This window comes from Rhinatrema bivittatum, chromosome 3, assembly GCF_901001135.1.
Source record: "Rhinatrema bivittatum chromosome 3, aRhiBiv1.1, whole genome shotgun sequence".
Taxonomy (NCBI): domain Eukaryota; kingdom Metazoa; phylum Chordata; class Amphibia; order Gymnophiona; family Rhinatrematidae; genus Rhinatrema; species Rhinatrema bivittatum.
The window spans coordinates 315,070,619-315,092,921 of record NC_042617.1 but is presented as its reverse complement, the minus strand read 5'-3'; the positions used below and the strand labels follow the sequence as shown (position 1 = coordinate 315,092,921).

Sequence of the window (22,303 nt, the reverse complement as noted above, 5' to 3'; positions counted from 1 at the left end):
AATAAAAAGGAAAAAAAAAATAATGTCAGCAGCTCATAGGGGGTATAACATAATAAAAAGAGATAATACCCAGCTATCTTGGGAGACATAATAATGAAATTCATACTGCACTATCCTGAGAGACTGGAATTTTGTCGCTCAGAAATTATATTAACTGTGAAGGAAGAAAATTATATATGAATCTTCCCTATATTTAATATAACACTTGCAGGGGAATTTCAATAAGAAAAAGGCCCTTATTTGCAGGACCTTTGGTCTGAGTGGCAAAAATAGCTTCCTCTTCTTCTGCATCTGTTTTGACACGTCAGGAAAAATTCTAACCTGAAGTCGCAAGAAAGACTCTGATCTATGCCTAAAAAAAGAGCTTCAATATCCAGTCTCTATCAGGTTCTAATACAAAAGTTACAATTAGTGTTGATGGGGTAACCTGAGCAGAATCAGAAGTCTCTAGGAACTCAGAAATATTCAGGGCAGAATTGGCAGGTTCTGCAGGATGCTCTAACGAAGCTTCATTTACAGTCCCAATTTGATTTTCTTCTTTCTCCTTTCTCAATAGGGGCAAGTAAAATGCTCGTGATAATGGGGGGTCTGCTTCCTCTGAAATTTTTAAGAATCTCCATTAAGTATCTTTTAAACATATCTTTTGGGGACATGTAAGGCATCTCAGGGAAATTCACTAAGCAGAGGTTTCTAGGGATGTGCATCGTTTTTTTGACGAATGAAAATATTAGAGATGTGAATCGTGTGATCGATCGTCTTAACGATCGATTTTGGCTGGGGGGGGGAGGGAATCTGATCGTCGCGGTTTTGTTTTTTTTTTTTTTTTTAAATCGTTTAAATCGTAAATCGGGGGAGGGCGGGGAAACCGGCACACTAAAACAACCCTAAAACCCACCCTGACCCTTTAAAATAAATCCCCCACCCTCCCGACCCCCCCAAAAATGTTTTAAATTACCTGGGGTCCAGTGGGGGGTCCCGGTGTGATCTTCCACTCTCGGGCCATGGCTGCGTTAATAGAAATGGCGCCGGCGCTACCTTTGCCCTGTCATATGACAGGGCAAAGGTAGCGCCGGCACCATTTTGGTTCCTGTCCCCCGACGTCACGAGCGCAGGAGATCGCTCCTGGACCCCCGCTGGACCCCCAGGGAATTTTGGCCAGCTTGGGGGGGCCTCCTGACCCCCACAAGACTTGCCAAAAGTCCAGCGGGGGTCCGGGAGCGACCTCCTGCACTCGGGCCGTATTGCCGTATTGCAAAATGGCAATACGGCCATACGGCCGGCGCCATTTTGCAATACGGGGATTATAAATAATTAGATCTAAAGGGTCAGGGTAGGGGTTTCTTTTTCGGCTCGGGACAGCCGAAGAAAAAAACCGTCCGGACTGCGGGAAACGAAATTTCCCACGGGTCCACGATACTGAAACCAGAACCGATTCCGGCATCCGATTCACATCTCTAGAGGTTTCTGCCCTTAATATTTATTTATTTATTTATTTAACATTTTTATATACCGAGGTTCTAGAGATAAAATCACTAAGCACTTCGGTTTACAGACAACAGATGAAATGACTGACGAGAGTTTTACAAAGAACAGGAGATAAGAACTGGGATAAAAACAATGAATTCATAATGACTTAAAATCCTTAAGTAAGTAACAGAGTTAGTAAAGATTGGTAGTCAATACATGTAACAGGCGATTAAATGAGACAAGAATATTATGAGATTAAGTCTGTGGTTGTGCAACAGGTATGTAGGAATGATTACGTCTGTATTAGGCATAGGCTAGGGTGAAGAGCCAAGTCTTTAGTCTTTTTTTGAAAGTAATTGGACAATGCTCAAGTCTAAGTTCTGAAGGGAGAGAGTTCCAATGATTCGGGCCGACTGTAGAGAAGGCTCTTTTATTTGAGAATGCTTTGATTGGAGGTGTTTTAAGAGAGCCTTTTTGGGCAGCCCTCATTTGACGGGAAGATGAGAATAATTGTAAAGGGAATCTGAGGTCGAGGGGGGAGGATTTGTAGATGGATTTGTGTATGATAGAACAGGATTTATAGAGAATTCTATATTTTATAGGGAGCCAGTGGAGATACTTTAAAATTGGCATGATGTGGTCCCTTTTTTTTGCTTTTGTAAGAATCCTGGCTGTGGCATTTTGTAGAATTTGTAGCGGTTTAAGGGCAGTCGCTGGGAGACCAATTAAAAGGGCATTGCAATAGTCAATTTTAGAAAATATGATCGCTTGCAGAACTGATCTGAAATCATGGGGGTGAAGAAGGGGTCTGAGTCGTTTAAAACTTGAAGTTTGAAAAAGCAATCCTTCACTGTGTTATTGATGAAGCTTTTGAAATTGAGCTGGTTATCCATGATCACTCCTAAGTTTTTAACCATGGGAGAAAATGTAGGTGATTGAATTGGGTGAGATATAGAGTATTGATAGTTGCCATCTTGGGTGATGAGTAGAAATTCCGTTTTGTTGGAATTGAGAATTAAGCAGAGGTCCTTAAGGAGATTGGAGATGGAAGTAAAACATGTATTCCAAAAATGAAGAGTTTCTTGCAGGGATTTGGTAATTGGAATGAGTATTTGGACATCATCCGCGTAAAGGTAGTAGGTTAGATTCAGATTAGATAATAAGTGACAAAGGGGGAGCAGGTAAATGTTAAATAAAGTTGGAGATAATGAGGATCCTTGAGGGACTCCTAGAGTGGAGCGGATGGGCTGTGATTCATTATTGTTAATTTTGACTTTATAAAACCTGTCTTGGAGGACAGATTTAAACCAATTCAGAGCGGTGTGTTTGATTCCAATCTCTGTTAGTCGGTCGAGGAGAATATCATGGTTTACAGTGTCGAATGCAGCTGATAAATCAAGGAGGATGAGAAGGCATGGATGTTTTTTTTCCCTATTAAAAAGAATGTTATCAGTTAAGGAGATTAACAAGGATTCAGTGCTTCGGTTTTTACGGAATCCAAATTGTGAAGGGGCGAGGATGTTGTTGTCATTTAAGAATTCAGAAAGTTGATAATTTACAATTCTTTCCAGGATTTTGGCAATAAAAGGGAGATTTGCTATTGGACGGAAGTTTGCTAAGTTTTCTGGAGATAAATTTGGTTTTTTTAAGAGAGGTTTCAGAATGGCGAGTTTGAGTGGGGTAGGCACTAGACCCTGCATTAAGGAGGTGTTGATGATTTGAGCTATTGGTTTAGCGATCACTTTGGAGCATGCTATGAGAAGGTTAACAGGTATTGAGTCAAGGGGGTGGGAAGCTGGTTTAAGTTTTTTGAGGATGTTTTCAACCTCTAGGGAGGAAGTTGGTTCAAAGGTATCCAGGCTTGTGGTTAGAGATGGAGCTGCAGAGAGAAAATTATGAGGGGGAGGATTCTTTTTAAAGTCTTTAATAGGATTCAGGAGGTTGGATATTTTCTCTTTGAAGAAGATGGCCAATTCCTCAGCTTTGTTTGCAGCAGATTCTTCTAGAATGACTGTAGAAGGTGGTTTGGTGAGGGAAGAGACCAGGGAGAAAAGGGCTTTTGGGTCATAAATGAAGTGGTGTATTTTTTTGGAATAAAAGTTTCTCTTTGTTTGGAGAATGGAGATTCTGTATTGGTGCATGATTGTTTTGAAGGCTGAGATATTTGCATTGGTTGGGTTTTTTCTCCATAAGAATTCTTTGTTTCTGAGCTCCCGCTTTAAATGTCTAAGTTCTGGTGTGTACCAAGGCTTTTTTTTTTTCCTTGTTAGAGTTAATGGTTTAGATACTAGAGGGCAGGTTAAGTCTGCAATTTTTTTTAATAGTATTCTTTAAATTCTCGATTTTATTTAGTAAGAATGAATTGTCTTTTATAAAAGATTCCTGTAGAGACTTAATGGAAGTCAAACTGGTTTAAACTCATTAATCTGCTGAGGGGTAACTTTTGTAGTATTTTCCACCATTTGCAAACACATATCATTTTCATTTGATCTTTGAGCCAAAGAATTTAACTGGTTAGTAAGCAAATTTCCAAGTCCTTCAATTGCCTCACATATAGTATCCAAAGTTACCTGTTCAGACCTTGCCAGAAGAAATTGCGGATATGTAGCCAGAGGGGTAGAAAAGCCCCTTTCATTAATTGAGAATTGATCTCCCATAGCTGCCTTGCTGGCAGACTCGCTGAGCAAAAGCACTTCAGCATCTGCACTACCTCCTCCCGGAGGAGAGCTCCCTGCCTGGACTCCACGACAGCCTGCATCATTGGCAGGCAACGTAACCAGGCTCTCTTCCAGGTTCCTGAGAGCAGCAGGGTTTGCTGGCGCCTCTCTCCACTTCGGGGAAAGAGCTATATCAGAGTCCAAGGGGAAAACTTGCACCTCTTCCACAGTTCCCAACCAAAGTGACTCCACTCCTGATAGTAAGCCCCCTCAAACGACGTGGTCATCCATCGGACCAGTCACCAATGACATAGGAGTGACCCTAAGGTAGGTCTTCTCCCTAGCACATCTTTTCCAGGCTGAATGGGGCAATTTTAGGCAAATGTTATGAAGAAAGCAGCGAAAGGAAACTACCATGGTGTTCAAACTGTAGGTGCTGACTCTATCTTGGATCTGTTTGCCCTCATCTTTACCTTGTAAGTTCTCTGATTTACATATACCTTTACATTTATTTTCTTTTGGCTGATTATTCTACATTCCAGTCTTACTTTCAGATGGCATGATGATTGTATTAATACTGCTATTCATTTGCAATTTGCGTTTAAGTTGCCTCTAACACTATAAATTTCCTACTTGACCATTCAAGTAAGTGTCATTTTAAACAAATCCTTTAGCTTTTACATATGTATTATGTATTGGATCATTTTCTTTTTTTGTCTTATTTCACTGCTTCTCTTTCTACTTTGAAGATGGTTGCTCTCCCCCCTCCCCCCCTTCTGACAGCCCTGTGGCAAAACATGGCTTGTATCAGGGTTCAGGATCTCTGCTAGCAACCTTTGGGATTTCGAATGCTGCTTAATATGATGGGATACCTTTCCTGCAATTTAGAAAATAAATCTTTTAGACTTTCACAGTGATTTGACCTGTTTCTGGTAACCTACTTCTCCCCTTATTTACATCAATTGGGATATCCAGCCTTTGTTCCTACCTACTACTGCTCAAGTGTTTCTGTGTCATGACAGACTGCACCTAATTTATACATCATCCTATAATGTGTCCAGTATCTGAGCAGAAAATGAAAATATGTTTGGATACACTCATAAGGCAGCAGAAAATCTCTGCCCAGGAATGAATGCTCTTTTTCTTTCTTTATCTCCAACAGGTTAGTGAATGATGATCTTAAGAATGACGCCCCTTTGGCACATTCTCTTGTTGGCTTTGCCACCGCTTATGACTTCCTGTACAGTTTTCTTACCAAGACACAACAAAAGAAATTTCGTGAGGTAATTGCCAAGAATTCACAATATATGTATGAAAAATCATTCAAACGTGGATGGGGCTACAAGTACTTGCACAACCTTCAACCTACCAACTGCATGGCCCTTCTGACCGGAAGTCTGGTTCTGATGAGTGGAGGTAAGTGCTAAGTACTAACCAGGGCTGAAAGAGTTCTGTGAATACAGCAAGATGCACAAATTATAGGGTAAGCAGTCAGTGAATCTCCTCCTTCAAAACTGATGAAGATGGAAGTGATTAGAGGTCTTCCTTTACTTTTGTTTGTTCATGTGATAGGGGCAAAGGCTGGACAGAGCCAATCTGAAAGTGTATCCAGTTATGTTCACTGGTGCACCCGCAGAATATCTGGTTAACTTTTCTAGCCAGATAACTTTTGAATATGGACATTTATTTATTTTTGGAATAAGTCACTAGTATAATGGTTGCTGATCAATTTAGAGTTCGGCCTTTCAGTACATCTTATTTTTGTCAAGTTGCATTGAGATTTTGCTGCTATTCCAATTTGTTTACACTTTGAAATGTGAAGCTATACATGACCTGTTTGTAAGCTAGTTTCTACTATTCTGTAACATGCTTTGAGTGAATTCCATATTCAAAAAGGCAGCTAGTAAATGAAAGTAATAAATAAATAGCCATGTAATAAATAAATACATTTAAAGTATTTTTTCTATATAAATCCTTTCATAACTTGTCCCAGGATCTTGACGGATCAAATTCCTTGTTACTTTCTAAAAAGGTGTTTATGTTCCTCTCAAGAATTGCTATTGGAATTACCTACAGTAAAGGAAGTTTGTTTGGTGGGAACCAGACTGAATGTTTTTTTTATATCTGGTTCCATCTCTTTGGAATTCATTACCAAAAGGAACTTGGTTCATTGCATACATCTTGGCTTTCTTAAAGCTTGTAAGACTTATTTACTAAAGCACTTAGTTTAATACTTTAAGAGTGTTGGGTGATCTAGTTATTTCTTCTGCATTGTTTTATGCTGTTAATTTTATTTTTATAATTTATTTTTTTATTTTAGTTATTGTATTGTTTTGTTTTTATTTTGTTAGTATTTTTGAATGTTTTTAATATTTCTGGATTGTACTTTTTATTGTATGTCATTTTTTTGCCTAGAGCCATGATTGGAGGGGAAGTTTGAAAATGAAAATAACTAAATATAAATAAAGACATTCTGCATGCCCTTTGCATATCTTTGTAAGGTTGTTCCATTTCTGAACTAGCTGATCCTTGCTATTTTCCCTTCAGATTATCTTCAGGAGGCTTACTTTTGGACTATGCAAGCTCTAACAATCATAGAGAAGTCTCTAGTCCTACTGAGAGATGTAACTGATGGATCTGTGTATGAAGGAGTGTCCTATGGCAGCTACACCAGCAGGTCTCTCTTTCAGTACATGTTTGTTGTGCAAAGGCACTTTGGGATCAACCACTTCAACCACCCTTGGCTTAAACAGCACTTTGCCTTTCTATACAGAACTATCCTGCCAGGTAAATGGCTCAAATAATTTCTATTTTTTAACCTGTTTTGAAAAACAAATTCTAATAAAAAATTGCAGGATTGACTTATGTGGTGATCAGTTCAGGAGCGGAAGTCCATTGGAGTAGTCATAGCCTAGTGGTCAGAGCAATGGGCCCCAAGCCAGGATTCAGTTCCCACTCAGGGATTGCTAAGGCAAATTACCTCTCCCTCTGGCAAAAATAAATGCAGTGAATACCTTTCACAATCCAGTGGGAGCCCTGAGAGGAGACGATCACCTTGCTGGTGGCTGAAAGGAATCAGTAAGTTTTGCTTGGGAAACTTTTTTAAAAGTATTGGGGAGAAGTAAACTATTGGGGTATATTATTTAATGTATTCGTGTGTTTGTGCTTTTAATAGTCAGTAAGGCAGCTAATAAACAGAAGTTAGTGTGTTTATTTTTAATAGTCAGTAAGGCAGCTAATAAGCAGAAATTAGTGTGTATGTATATAAAAAAAAAAATAAAGGTAGAAAGAAGCTAGAAATAAGCTAGGAGCAGTGTATACCTAAGTAAAAAGGTTGAAAAGTTCAATTACTCACCTTGGAAAGGTGTTAAGGTAGTGTGATTTGGTTTGATTAGGTACCAATGTTTGTTAATCAACGGGCCGATACAGTACAGTGTGCTCCGAGGGAGCACACTGTTAACCTGCCATTAGACGCGCATTTTCCCTTACCCCTTATTCAGTAAGAGGCGGAAAACTTGCGTCCAACCCGCCAAACCTAATAGCACCCTCAACATGCAAATGCATGTGGTTGGCCCTATTAGGTATTCCCGCGCGATTCAGTAAGTAAAATTTGCAGCCAAGCTGCACATTTTACTTTCAGAAATTAGTGCCTACCCAAAGGTAGGCGCTAATTTCTTCGGGCACCGGAAAAGTGCACAGAAAAGCAGTAAAAACTGCTTTTCTGTGCACCCTCCAACAATATCATGGCGATATTAAGTCGGAGGTCCCAAAGAGCTAAAAAAGAAAAAAAAAAAAAAAAATTTTAAATGGGCCGGCGGCTGTCGGGTCGAAAACCGGACGCTCAATTTTGCCGGCGTCCGATTTCCGAGCCCGTGGCTGTCAGCGGGCTCGAGAACCGACACCGGCAAAATTGAGTGTCGGTTGTCAAACCCGCTGACAGCCGCCGCTCCGGGCCAAAAGGAGGCGTTAGGGATGCGCTAGTGTTCCTAGCACCCCCTTTTGCCCATTTCTACCGCCGGGCCTCATTTAAATACAGAATCACATGCACAGGTGAGTGGCCTGCGGGAGGGTGGGGGATTTGTTTTAAAGGTTCGGGGTGGGTTTTAGGGTTTTTTTGGTGTGCCGGTTTTCCAGCCCTCCCCCGATTTACGATTTTTAACGATTTAAAAAAAAAACCACGACGATAAGATTTCCCTCCCCCCCCAGCCAAAATCGATCGTTAAGACGATCGATCACACGATTCACACCTCTAATATTTTATCTGCTGCAGAGATCTCTCTAATAAAAAGTTTCTTAAATTTGAAAAAAAATTGCAGTATTTAAAATGAATTTTTGTGGAAAATAGAGACACATAATGGGCAGTCTCTACTCTTTGGAATTTACAAGCTAGTCAAGACAGACAGAAAAAACACACAAAAATAATTAAAAGGTTTTGCACTAAAAAGCAAAGCCATTGCTGAAAATAATTAAAGTAAATGATTGTAGAGCATACAGGAATGGTATCTCTCAAATGGGCACATATTTTGGTGCATGTCCAGGGACATGGCTATTTTATAAGATGCATGCACATTCATGTGCATGTTATAAAATAGCCTGGGCTCATGCACGTGTGCCGAATTTTAAAATTGTATGCAACCAGTCACGTAAAGTCAGGTTTGAGCCACATAAGTCAGGGAATTTTAAAAAGGCATGCATCCATGCACTAGTTCACCAGTTTGCCCAGTCTAGCGCTAGATCCTCCAAACCCCCCTGGTTTAATAGCCTGCACTCTCCCCAGTTAACCCAGAACCCTCAAACCCTGCTGCAATGCCTGGAAAAAGTTTTCTTTAGATTCACACCTCCTCAATAGCATAAGTGAAGCCATGCAGCATTGGTCCAGGGTGCACACCCAAGCACGTAAGTATTTGAAGGCACATCTCTTGGCCACGCCCCATATTGCCCATTGCCCTATCCAGATCCTGCCTTTTATATTCTGAGTGACATATTCATGCAACGGGAGATGCATATGGGGGCAGCTTTTAAAATCTGGTCGATGCACTTCAAGGTGAATTTTTAAAGCTTGGCACTTGCCAAAACTGGGAGATACATGATAAGCCAGGCTGGCATGCACCAAGTGGATTTTAAAAGCCACCCGCGTACATGCGCACTTGCTGCTATGTGCACAAATGAAAAGTGTCCAAACATGGGGTGGCGTGGGGCAGGGTCTGGGTGAGGCAAGGGCATTCCTGGATTTCACCTTGAAATTAACGCATAAATATTTACACACACAGGTGCAAGCCAGGGTCCCCTGGCACGTAAATTCTGCTATGGATGACATGTAGGTTATAAAATAAAGATAAATAGATCAGCAGTGTTTTAAGGATTGGGGCTAATAGGGGAGAAGACAGGCTATTAAACTAGGGGACTTTGGAAGTCCTATCCCTTACCTGGGTGAACTGGGAATGAACTGGGAAAACTGGCAAATGTGTCAGCATACATGTCTTTTAAAATTCACCTACTTATGTGGTAGAAGTGGCATTTGCACTTATCAACTTAAAATTCCACTCATGTGTGCACGGTCAGGTTATTTTATAACGTGTGCATATACATGTGTATGTTATAAAATGGCCGTGTCCCTGAATGCAGGCCATCAAACATGTGCACATGTGCACCCATGCACCAGTTTAAAAGTTAATGTTTTAAGTCTACTTGCATACACATCTCCTAATTGATGCACATGCTGGGCTTTCAAAATTCACTGCTAATTGAGGAAAGAGTAAGTTTAATTGAGAAAAGCTGTAGAAGTCTGCTGCTGTTATTATTCTAGTAATTATCAATCATCCTATACATTTTTACTGTGCATTTACTTTACTAAGTTTTATCTGTATTTTGTCTTTTCCCAGGCTTCCAGAGAACTGTGGGCTTTGCTGACACAACCTACAACTGGTCCTATGGCCCTGAAAGCCAGCTGGTGTTTCTAGATAAATTTGTCATGAGAAATGGCAGTGGGAATTGGCTGGCTGATCAGATTCAAAGAAATCGTATACTAGAAGGTCCAGGATCTCCAGACAAAAATAAATACTGGTGCACCCTACACACTGAATTCCTTTGGTAGGAGACAAAATGCTTATACATTTTTTGAGGTGAATAGCATAAGTGTGGAAACCATGAACACTAGAGCCAGATCAAAGCCTCAGTATTCATTTGTTTACACACAAGAAGTATTTGGATATTTTTATCTTTTCCCTCTAATTTTCTCCACAAAAACAGACAAAGGTGTTGCAAAAGATTGCTACCAAATTTATTTTTAATGTAATATTACATGGAGAAGATAACATTTTGAGAAGACTCTCAATGGGCGTTCCCAAATTCATTACATACAGCAAAGCTTATATTTTGTTTCTGCATACAAAGTCATGATTCAGCAAAACATTTTAGATTGATCAATCACAGTCTCACTTCTGCATTTTGTTCTAGCAACATATGTCTTACATGTCTCAAGTGATTATTATTCAACAATATGTATAAATCACTCCTAAAAGTCTCTTTTTTCTTTTCAATTATTTTTGGGAAGTTAATTTTAAATTTTAAACATGTTTGATTTAGCAATGATTCTTGGGTTAAAAGTTAATGACTGAATCTAAAATAGTAATTACACATAATACAGTGACTTTAATTATCTGCACAATGTAATCTTATTGTTATAATTAACCTTTAGTCAGTTTTCTCAGAAAACACCTTCCCAAACCAGTCTAATTTTGTTTAAAAAATATTTCCAATATTAAGGAAAAATAAGATAAAATCATGTGTTATTGTATCTCCATCTTCCAGTGACAAACAAAGCACAAAATCATAAAATAATCAAAATAATTGCAATAATTAGATGTGATTAGCAAAAAGTAGCATCTATAATGTAAGTTTGGGATAACCTCTGTGAAATCAGATCAAAAACAATTTAGGGATTTCTATGTTTTGAGTAACAAAAAATCAAAATATATGTCAAAATTTGAAATAGAAAATTGTAAAAGGAATGAATGAAACTATAAATCCTTTATAGTTCTCCATCTCAAAATTTAGGTCAAAGAAATGTATCTATATATTGACTTTAACTATAAGCATTTAGAAAAATTGGGATGTAATGCATCTTCTATCTCCTGGTCAGAGAGCAATAGCATCATCCTGGTACAGAAGGAAATGATCCTGTAGCAACGACCTGCTCTCCAGGTGATGCATTGTCTTCTCGCACTAAGTGTTGTGAGTGGGGCGCTACGGCAAGCCCCGCTTGGGGTGTTTAGTGTGCCCTTGGGCCTCAGCCCGGCCTCAGACGTGTCCCGGACCGACCCGAGGGTTGACGTGTTCCAGCATGGCTGACAGTCTGACCCTCCACCAGGCCTGCAAGCTCCCATGGCAAACAACAGAGGATGTTGGAAGTTGAATGGTCCTCCGACCATTCTGAGCCCTTTCGGACCTGCTACGTGGAACAGCATGGAGCAGCAGGCCTGGCCTGAGGTTGAGGGCAGACGGAGGCCTTGACACGAAGACAGGACTATGATTGATGCGACGGCATCACGGACGAGACTGGGTTGATGCAACAGCATCAGAGACGAGACTTGGGCTGATGCAACGGCATCATAGACAAAGACACTTGGGTTAAGGCAAGGGCATCACAAACGACACTTAGGTTTATGCAACGGCATCACAAACGAGACTTGGGTTGATGCAACGGTGTCATAGACGAAGACACTTGGGTTGATGCAACGGCATCACAGACGAGACTTGGGTTGATGCAATGGCGTCACAGACGAAGGCACTTGGATTAAGGCAAGGGCATCACAGACGAAGACACTTGGGTTGATGCAACGGCATCACAGACGAAGACACTTAGGTTAAGGCAAGGGCATCACAGACGAAGACACTTGGGTTGATGCAACGGCATCACAGACAAGACTTGGGTTGATGCAACAGCGTCACAGACGAAGGCTTTTGGGTTAAGGCAAGGGCATCACAGATGAAGACACTTGGGTTGATGCAAGGGCATCACAAACGACACTTAGGTTTATGCAACGGCATCACAAACGAGACTTGGGTTGATGCAACGGTGTCATAGACGAAGACACTTGGGTTGATGCAACGGCATCACAGACGAGACTTGGGTTGATGCAATGGCGTCACAGACGAAGGCACTTGGATTAAGGCAAGGGCATCACAGACGAAGACACTTGGGTTGATGCAACGGCATCACAGACGAAGACACTTAGGTTAAGGCAAGGGCATCACAGACGAAGACACTTGGGTTGATGCAACGGCATCACAGACGAGACTTGGGTTGATGCAACAGCGTCACAGACGAAGGCATTTGGGTTAAGGCAAGGGCATCACAGACGAAGACACTTGGGTTGATGCAATGGCATCACAGACGAGACTTGGAACTTCATAACAACTGGGAGGAAGGGCAATTGCACTGTCTCTCAGGGTGCCCTACTCAGCCCACCCACGGGACTGAGTCACAGACCACCCTGTCCCACTCCTAGGCCCTACACAGCCCTAGGAGGCTGGTCACGGACTACGAGGAGAGCGGGAAAAGCGCAGGGAAGATCCAGGTGAGGAGGAACTCTGATGACGGAGCCGATGTCATCCAAAGCTCCACCTATGGCTGGCGGGAACAGAAGCTCAGGAGCACAGGGACAAATCCCTCCTGCAGGCCACTCCATTCTCGGGCACAACATCATCCGAGAACCACAGCCCTACAGGATCAGAAGGCTCAGGAGCACCAGACGAAGACGCAGGGAAGAACATCCGGACAGGCAGGCACATCAGGACATGGAAGGTCATGACGAGACATCAGGACATGGAAGATCAAGATGGAACATCAGGACATGGACAGGGACCTCAGGCAAGACATCAAGACACGAAGACGTGGTATGAAGGCAGACGAGACGAGGAGCTCCACGAAGAACAGGAGACCTCCAAGGCTCTGGCAGGCAGGAGCCTCCAGAGGGATGTCACTCCGATGCAAGGCCAAGACGTACTGCAAAGATAGCCCTTAAATAGGGCTAGGCAGGAAATCAGTCCATAGGTGGGGTCATCCACACTTCTGTGACTGGCCCTTTAAATCCAGCAGAGAGGCGCGCCGGCGCCTATGAAGCAAGCAGGAAGCTGTGCAGGACCGCGGACAGTGGCGTGCACCGACACACAGCGTGAGAGGCGCAGGGCTGGGCCTGAGGAGCAGGCCCCGACAACGGCGGCACCTCTGGCTGCTGAAGGAGACCCCGGGGGTGGCCCCAGCCACCACTCGAGCCTGGGGATGCGGCCCTCATGCCACAAAGGCAAGATGATGTCAGCGGCGGCTCCGTGCCGCATGGGAGGATGCTGAGAGACCGCGGGTCCGGCAGCAGAGAAGAGGGCGTGTCAAGGCGGCCTCCGGGCTGCAAGGAAGAACACAGTCCGCGGCTCCGGCCGCGTGGCAGGCCCGACGGGCTTCGGGTAGCAGCGTCCATGAGGTGAGTGAAGCCTGCTCGCGTGGGAAGCCCGCGGGCAGAGGGTTCACAACACTAAGGACAATTCTCAAAGGGTTACTGCACAGGAAGGAAAGGTTAAGTTAGCTGTCATAGTTGGTGATTTAATTATTTGTAATGTAGATACTAGGGTGGCTGTTGGATTTGAGGTTCGCTTGGTAACTTGCCTGCCATGTGCGAAGGTGGTGGACCTCATGCATCATCTAGATAGGATTTTAGACAGTACTGGGGAGTACATGTGGGAACCAACAACATAGGAAAATATTGGATGGAAGTTCTGGAAGTCAAAATTTAGACTTTTAGTTAGAAAGCTAAAATCTTTTAGTTAGAAAGCTAAATTCCAAAACCTCCAGGTTAGCATTTTCTAAAATGTTCCCTTTTCTGCACGCAGGTCCCCAGAGGCAGGCAGAGCTCCAGAATCTAAATGCATGGAAGAGATTATGGTGCAGGGAGGAGGAATTCAGTTTTATTAGGTTCTAGGCAACCTTTTGGGGAAGGGGAAGTCTTTTCTGAAAGGCTTCACCTTAAATAGGATGGAACCAGGCTGCTAGCACTAACCTTTAAAAAGGAGAAAGAGAGCTTTTAAACTGGAACAAGGAGGAAAGCCAACAGTCACTCATCAGTGCATGGTTCGAAGGGAGGTATCTTCAAAGGATACTAATGATGCATTAGAGTTGGGGCATCCCAACAGAGAGGTTCCAATAATAAGAAAAGTAGCTCAACTAAGCTAAAACAAAAATCACCTGAGGTAGAAAATTCCAAATTATCCCTATCAACTGAAAAGCATGATGTTAATAAAACAAAAAACACACTTTGAAATGTCTGTATACCAATGCTAGAAGTCTAAGAAGTACGATGAGAGACTTGGAGTGTATTGCAGTGAATGATGAGATTAATGAGATTGAATTAATTGGCATTTCAGAGACCTGGTGGAAGGAGGATAATTAGTGGGCCACTGTAATAGAGTATAAATTATATTGCAATGATTGGGAGGAACAACTTGGTGGGGGGATGGCACTTTATATGCGGGGTGGCAAAGAGTCCAAAGATCCTGCAAGAGATTACATGATTAGTAAAGTCTTTATGGGTAGAAATCCCTTGTGTATTGATTGGAGAAGAGTATAGCGATAGGCGTATACTAACATCACCCTGACCAACATGATAAGACAAATGATGAAGGCTAAGAGAAATCAGGGAAGCTAACCAATTTGGCAGTGAAATAATAATGGGAGATTTCAATTAACATAGGAACACTGGTGCAAGTAGAAAGATACAGTTCCATTCAATCAGTAAACTGTATTTTTATTGTATTTTCACAATAAAAATACAGTTTACTGATTGAATGGAACTGTATCTTTCTACTTGCACCAGTGTTCCTATGTACTTGCTTATGTGCAAGGTTTGCTTCTGCTCAATATTAGATTTCAATTAACCCAATATTGACTGGGTAAATGTAACATCAGCACTTGCTAGAGACATAAAGTTCCTGGATGTAATAAACGACTGCTTCATGGAGCAACTGGTTCTGGGACTGAAGAGAGAGGGAGTTATTTTAGATCTAATTCCTAGTGGAGCACGGGATTTTATAAGAGAGGTAACGGTGGTGGGGCTGCTTGGCAATAGTGAACATAATATGATCAAATCTGAATTAATGACTGGAAGGGGGATAATACGTAAATCTACAGCTGTAGCACTAAACTTTCTAAAGGAAAACTTTGAAAAAAAGAGGAAAATAGAAAAAAAAATGAAAGGTACAGCTACAAAGATAAAGGGGTCAATTTTAGGACCCGTGACTTGTGCGCGCAGGGGGGGGGGGGGGGGGGGATTTTAGCAAAATATACAAGGCAATGCAATTGGGCCTCCCCCAGTTCCCCCCAGTCTGCTCCAATTAAGGGAATTTTCCAATCCTTAACCTTACCCTTCCTACCTCTTCCCCAATCCCTAACCTAACCCTACCTATCCTTAATATTTTTATTTTAATACTTACTGCTCCCCTGTCCCGGCCCATCCCCTGCCCTACCCCTCCCCACCCAGACCATGTTCCCTGGCCTGCCCCTTTTGCAGGACCCAGCACTTCGGCATGTAACAGGGGCATGTAACAGGGGTTATGTGCGTGGCTGGGCCAGTTCTAAAATGTGCATGGCGCACACAAGGCCTGGCCACGTGTATAACCCCTGTTTTTTATGTGTGTGGCCTTATAAAATCAGGCCATAAGAGTGTACAACAGGCATGGACATTGTTTAAAAATATCATCCTAGAAGCACAGTCCAAATGTATTCCATACATTAAGAAAGGTGGAAGGAATGCCAAATGATTGCTGGCATGGCTAAAATGCAAGGTGAAAGAAGCTATTTTAACCAAAAAAATGCTTCCTTAAAAAACTGGAAGAAGGATTCACTGAAGAAAATAGGAAAATACATAAGCATTGTCAAGTTAAATGTCAAACATTGATAAGACAGGCTAAGAGAGAATTTGGAAAGAAGTTGGCTATAGAGGCAAAAACGATAATAAAATTAAATCGCGGTGCGATCGCTGCCGGTTTCGCACCCAATAGTGCCACCATAGAAGGTGTAGCTATTGGGCGCAAACTCGAACGCGAAAAGGGCCTTACCTTTTCGTTGTCCGTGGCGTCTTCGCGGAGTCGGCCCCAGTGACGCCCCGACTCCTCCTCTTCTGGGGCCGACTCCGTCCCCATTTTGGTATCGCATGTGATAAGGGACATTTCGCGTGTGAAACGTCCCTTATTGCGTGCGATCCATTTAGAAAATAAGGCCCTCAGTTTGCTAGCGATAATAGAGACCTTTAAATATCGGAAGCAGATGATGTCATCTCAGGGGAACGCCCCTGAGGTTTGTGCCCTTGCTGGTACTTCACTCAGAGTGCGCGCACCCTAGGCTTCAGGCAACTTTGTGGATCTGCAGTGTCGAGCTGGTCTAGGGACGCCGGAGGGAGACAGCAGGGAGACGCCACGGCAGCCAGCTGTCCATCAGTCCTGGAGGGAGTCACCACAGAGGTAAAGAGGGTAGAGAGAAGACGTCGGGCAGTGACAGTCGCAACAGTAGCCCCCTTCCAAGGGCAATCTCCTCTTCGGATACCAGGCTTAGGTTTTAAAGGATGCGTGAGGTGGAACTGACGAAGCATCTCTTTGTCCAAGAGTGCTCCCAAGAGTGCTCCCAAGAGTTTTCTTCGGGGCCGAAACCTTCCCACTTGAGAAGGTATTCAAAAGTCTTGCCTCTTTTACGAACATCCAAAACCTCTTCAACTTTGTATTCTAAATCGTCTTCTGCATCGATGACAGGTGGATCTTGAGTCTTGGATGAATTTTGTTTGTAGATATCAGCAGCAATGGAAAGAGCTGCTGTGGACGTCACTGAGGGATTCAGTGGAAGTGGCGGTGATAGGGAACATCCAGAAACCACTTCAATTGGTGATTCTCCAATGGATGTTGCTGGATGAGAATTGATAGCATCACCAGCAGATGCAGACTGGCTGGTTGCCAAGAGTATCTTATCGGTCCATATGTGCTGTGGTTCTTCTGGCACGTCTTCCAAATGGAAAGAGTGTGACAGAGACTCTAGTTTATGATCCGTAATATGGATTTTGATGTTGAACGCCTTCGAGCCAAAGTGAATGTTGAAAGCGTCATGAATATCAGCAGCAATGGGTAAGCTGATGGGGACATCACGGAGATCTTCAGTGGAAGTGGCGATGTTGAGACACGTCCAAAACCCACTTCAAGTTATAATACAATAATGGATCTTCACATTTGACAAAGGGACTCCTCAGGTCTTCCACTAGACGTCTGAGAATGAAGTTGCCTCCTGTCCTTGAGTCCACCAGGGCAGGAGTCTGAACCATAGCTATTCCACAGATCATGGAGACTGGGAGAGAGGGTGGAGGAGAGAACGTGGTATGGCCTAAGAAAGGTCCTCCTGCAGGACTTAGGCCCGTCTGTTTCCCAGACAAATGGAGCATGTAGAGACATCATGGCCGGGCTGACCACAGTATATACATAGGCCGCGCTTTTTCCGAAATCTTTTCTCCTTGGAGGTCAAACGTCCATGACCAAGTTGCATTGGTTCATCTGTATCAGCAGCAGAAGTTACTGGAACTTCATTGGTAGCACTGGCCTGTTTCAACCCTGGTAACAGCTTAGGTAGGGTTCCTTTGCTAACTCAGTTTGCTAGCTCTGAGAGAGCAATGGTAACTCACAAAGATGTAGACAGTTTCTGAGGGACTTCAGCCCTGCCAGGCACTTCAGCTCACTACTGCCACCTTTGGTGGTTTCAAAGACCAGCTTTCCAGCTTCTCTCCTTCAGGTTACTGCTCTTCTTGGACTTCTTTTCTGCCTTATTCAGCTGACTTTTGTTATCCCCTTTACCCATTTCCATGAGATTTGAGGGTGTCATTCCAATTTCCTTCTGCCATCCTTGTCATCTAGTTTTAAGGCCTTATGGCATAGGTTTTGACAGATGTAAGCCATCTTTGACACAGAGCCTTTTACTGTACCATACCTGGCCCCAGCCTCCAATATATCCAAAACTTTCTTCCTTACACCAAGTTTGAGCCATGCATTGAAGTGGCTTAGCCTCTCATTCCTCTTTCCATGAACAGGTAACACTTCTGAAAAGGCAATAGTCTTCCACATGTGACTAATCTGCTTCGCCAGAGTCTGGAAACCTCTCTGTACCTCTTGGATGTTATTTCTAGTGTCCCGAGGTAATCATCTGGAGTAGATCCAGGCCTTGGCTGTTAGTGGTTCCCTTCTGCAGGACTCTCCAACAACAGTGACTTTGTGGTCCAGGTGGAGAAGCAAGCTGCGTGGCTTAGTAAATAGTCCACCTTGATAGAGCTATGCCTATAGCAGTCTCCCTGGGCTCAGCTTGGAGAAATAAAAGTCACTAAACAACAGTAAGAAAAAAGACTGGTTTAATGTATATTCCCTCTTGCCCTCTTTGTGGTCATAGCTTTCCAATTTTTCTTCCTTGATTTTTTGCACTTCCTAATCAAGTTTTCTGCTTTTTTGATCTGATTGATTTTGTTATTTTCTCCTCCCACTTCCAGTATTGCTTGGGGGTGACATATAAATTTCATTGGCCATCTCCTGCCATCCCCATTCTTTAGTTTAAATGTCTGATAATATATGATCTGAATTTCTCTCTTGGCATCCTCTTTCCTGCTACAGACAAATTTAGGCCAACCTTACCATATAGCCTTTTACTGCTGCATACACGAACCTAACCTCCAATGTATCCAAATCACTCTCTGTACACCAAGTTTTGAGCCAGGAATTGAAATTTTCTATATGGCATAGCTTCTCATTTCCCTTTCCATGAACAGGTTTCTTGCTTTTTATAACAAACACACAAACTCTAAGCTATTTCCTTTTAGGCTTGCTTTTTATAAAATACACACACATACTAAAGAACATACCACAGTAGTTTATCTCTCCCCAAAATTTTTAAGTTCTAAAATTTACCAAAGTAATACTTATTGATCCTCTTCAGCCACCAACAAGATGATTTTCTCCTCTCAGAGCTTCCATAGAAACATAGAAATGATGGCAGAAGAAGACCAAACAGTCCATCCAGTCTGCCCAGCAAGCTTTCACATTTTTTTTCATACTTTTCTGTTACTCTTGTCCCTTTAAATAATTTTTTTGGTTCTATTTCCCTTCCACCCCCACCATTGTAGATAGCAGTGCTGGAGCTGCATCTAAGTGAAGTATCCAGCTAATTGGTTTGGGGGAGTAACCTCTTGATCCCAACCTAAGTATGAAACCTCACATCAACTCCATCCTCAAAACTGGCTTCTTCAAGCTAAATGTACTAAAGAAACTCAGACCCCTGCTCTACGCCCATGACCTCCGCACAGTGATCCAAGCTACCCTCACCTCCAAACTAGATTACTGTAATGCCCTCCTCTTAGGGCTCCCATTGTCTTCTATCAAACCCCTTCAACTTCTGCAAAATGCTACTGCAAGACTCATTACAAACACACGCAAACATGACCATATTACCCCCATCCTCAAGGATTTACATTGGCTCCCCATAATGTCCCGTATACACTACAAAACTCTGACCATAATTCACAAGTCCATTTACACCCACAACTCCAACTGGCTCGACCTCCCTTTCACTGCCCTCCTGTCCACCCGAGCCACCAGATCTACCAACAAAGGCACCCTACATGTTCAATCCTTGAAACTGGCACATCTCTCCTCCACCCGAGACCGTGCCATCTCTATTGCCGGGCCCGTTCTCTGGAATACACTACCTGTCCACATGCGACTTGAACCCTGTGCATTTAAATTCAAAAAGAAATTAAAAACTCTCCTGTTCAACCATGCTTACACAGAATAACTCCTTCCACTCCCCCTCGCAGTCCCCTTTCAGGTGACCTCCTTATATTAAGGAGACTTTCATTGTAAATTGTTTTGGTTATTACCTTCTTATTCTCCTATCCTTCCTACTGCCTTTCTGTTCTTCCCCCCGCCCAGTTACATTCCCCTGTTGCAATGTATTTTCCAATCTTTCAGTTACTATGTGAACCGGTATGATGTCCCCACAAATACCGGTATATAAAAGTTTCTAAATAAATAAATAAATAAATAAATAAATAAATAGTAACTGCCGTAATAAACAAGCTACTCCCACGCTTGTTTACCCAGCCTGTGCAATTCAGTCCTTGTTGGTTGTTTGAATATAAATCCTCTTTTCTTCATTCCCCCTGCCGTTGAAGCAGTGAGCTGCATGGATATGTATTCAAAGGGAAGTATCAGGCTTGATTTGGGGTAGTAACCGCCGTAACAAGCAAGCTATACCCATGCTTATTTGTTTTACCCAGACTATGTAATTCAGTCCTTGTTGGTAGATGTCTGAATATAAAACATCTTTTCTTCATTCCCCTTCCGTTGAAGCATAGAGCTATGCTGGATATGCATTGAAAGTGAAGTATCAGGCATTTTTGGTTTGGGGTAGTAACCGTCACAACAAGCAAGCTACTCCCCTGCTTTTATGTGGATGCAAATCCTTTTTTCCATGTTTCCTCTTGCCGTTGAAGCATAGAGCAATGTTGGAGTCGCATTAACTGTGTGTATGTTTATTGAATAAGGATATTCATCTCCAGGTAGTAGCCATCATTCCCGCGAGCCACCCCCATGCCTCTTCTCTTCATTCACTTCCTCTAGACTTTATGGATCCACAGTGTTTATCCCACACCCCTTTGAAATCCTTCACAGTTTTGATCTTCACCACTTCCTCCGGAAGGGCATTCCAGGCATCCACCACCCTCTCCGTGAAGAAATACTTCCTGACATTGGTTCTGAGTCTTCCTCCCTGGAGTTTTAAATCGTGACCCCTGGTTCTGCTGATTTCTTTGCAACGGAAAAGGTTTGTCGTTGTCTTTGGATCATTAAAGCCTTTCAAGTATCTGAAAGTCTGGATTGAAGGTTCCTGAGCTCTTCCCCTCAACAATTATTGTTATGCACTAGTAGTAGGCTTTTTGCTGTGCTGTGCAAACAATTATTGTGCTACACTCCCCCACCTCCCCATCTAGTGCAATCAATGGTTGTGCTGTCCTGTCCTCCTCACCTCCCCACCCAGTGTGAACAATGATTGTGCTGCCCTGACTTGGTTCTGTTTAAGCATTTTTCCAATAACCAGATGTACAGTAGAAAGGCAAGGGGGAAGTGCTGCCTTCCTCCTCTCTGCTACTTGCTGCCACCCCTAGCCCCATGCAGGCAGGCACAGGACACACAGCGCAGCTTCCTTGTAGCCAGCCCCGTCAGCCTCATGGCATCTGCTGCTGCTCTTCCTGCCATGTTTCTGGCTGGCCTCCATGCAGATATGCTGTGCCTCCCGCCCTCTCCTGCTGGTGCAGCCCCTGCCAGTTCCAGCCATTGGCTGCCTGTGAGGTCAGTGAGGTCAGGGCTCTCGGCACTACCTCCATTCCTTTCAGTGCCTTCTCTTCTTAAGCCATGCTGTGGATTCATCTCCTGCCGGCCTGGCTGCTGCTGCTCAGGTAATCAATTTTATTTAGCCACTTGCTATGCCAGTGCAGCGCGTTCCCCACTAAGCCCCGAATCAATTTCTTTTTAGTCCATCTGCAGCTGCGACTGTTTCTGCTCTCTGCTGCTTGCAGCACTCCCCTGTGCCACCAGCCAGCTGGTCTAGTGTTGCCACCTCCCCCCCTAAGTATGCCACCCTGTACGAATGCATGGTATGCACAGCCTGTTAGGCCGGGCCTGGTTATGTTACCAATAGTGTTACCGTCAGAAAATAGGCCCCAGAAACTGTTCCGAAAAGAAAGACTTTTATTGCATATGCAAGACACAGCTGAGAACAATGGCTCAGAAACTGCGTGCCCCTCCCCTTCAGGAGCTGGCTTTTATACATTCTACATTTCTTATCTTTTATACATGCGTTCTACACCTTGCTGAGCAAGCATATCCCAGCTGAGGGGATTACTGACCCCCTCCTTAGACAACCTGGAACCTTCGTGAAACTTCTGCAGGAGAGGCTGTCGGGACTTGCAGTTCTGGAAAGGAATTTGCGAGTCTGCAGCAATACAGCCCTTCACATAATACATCCATTGTTCTAATCTAGGTTACAGCAGTGAAAGCTTATCAGAGAATAAGAACAGCGAAGCCAAAAATGAAAATGTGCAATGTGCTGACAGAGAGTT

At 43.1% G+C, this 22,303-nt stretch overlaps 1 protein-coding gene across 1 annotated transcript in view; it reads left to right on the top strand.

Annotated features, from left to right (window-relative positions):
* LOC115087718 (dermatan-sulfate epimerase-like) overlaps positions 1-22,303 on the top strand; it is a 49,739-nt gene that overhangs the window by 22,211 nt on the left and 5,225 nt on the right. The window contains exons 2-4 of the mRNA XM_029595227.1: positions 5,287-5,540; positions 6,672-6,911; positions 10,007-10,214. Of these exons, the coding sequence (XP_029451087.1) occupies positions 5,287-5,540; positions 6,672-6,911; positions 10,007-10,214 (702 nt within the window). The remainder of the gene's footprint in view (positions 1-5,286; positions 5,541-6,671; positions 6,912-10,006; positions 10,215-22,303) is intronic.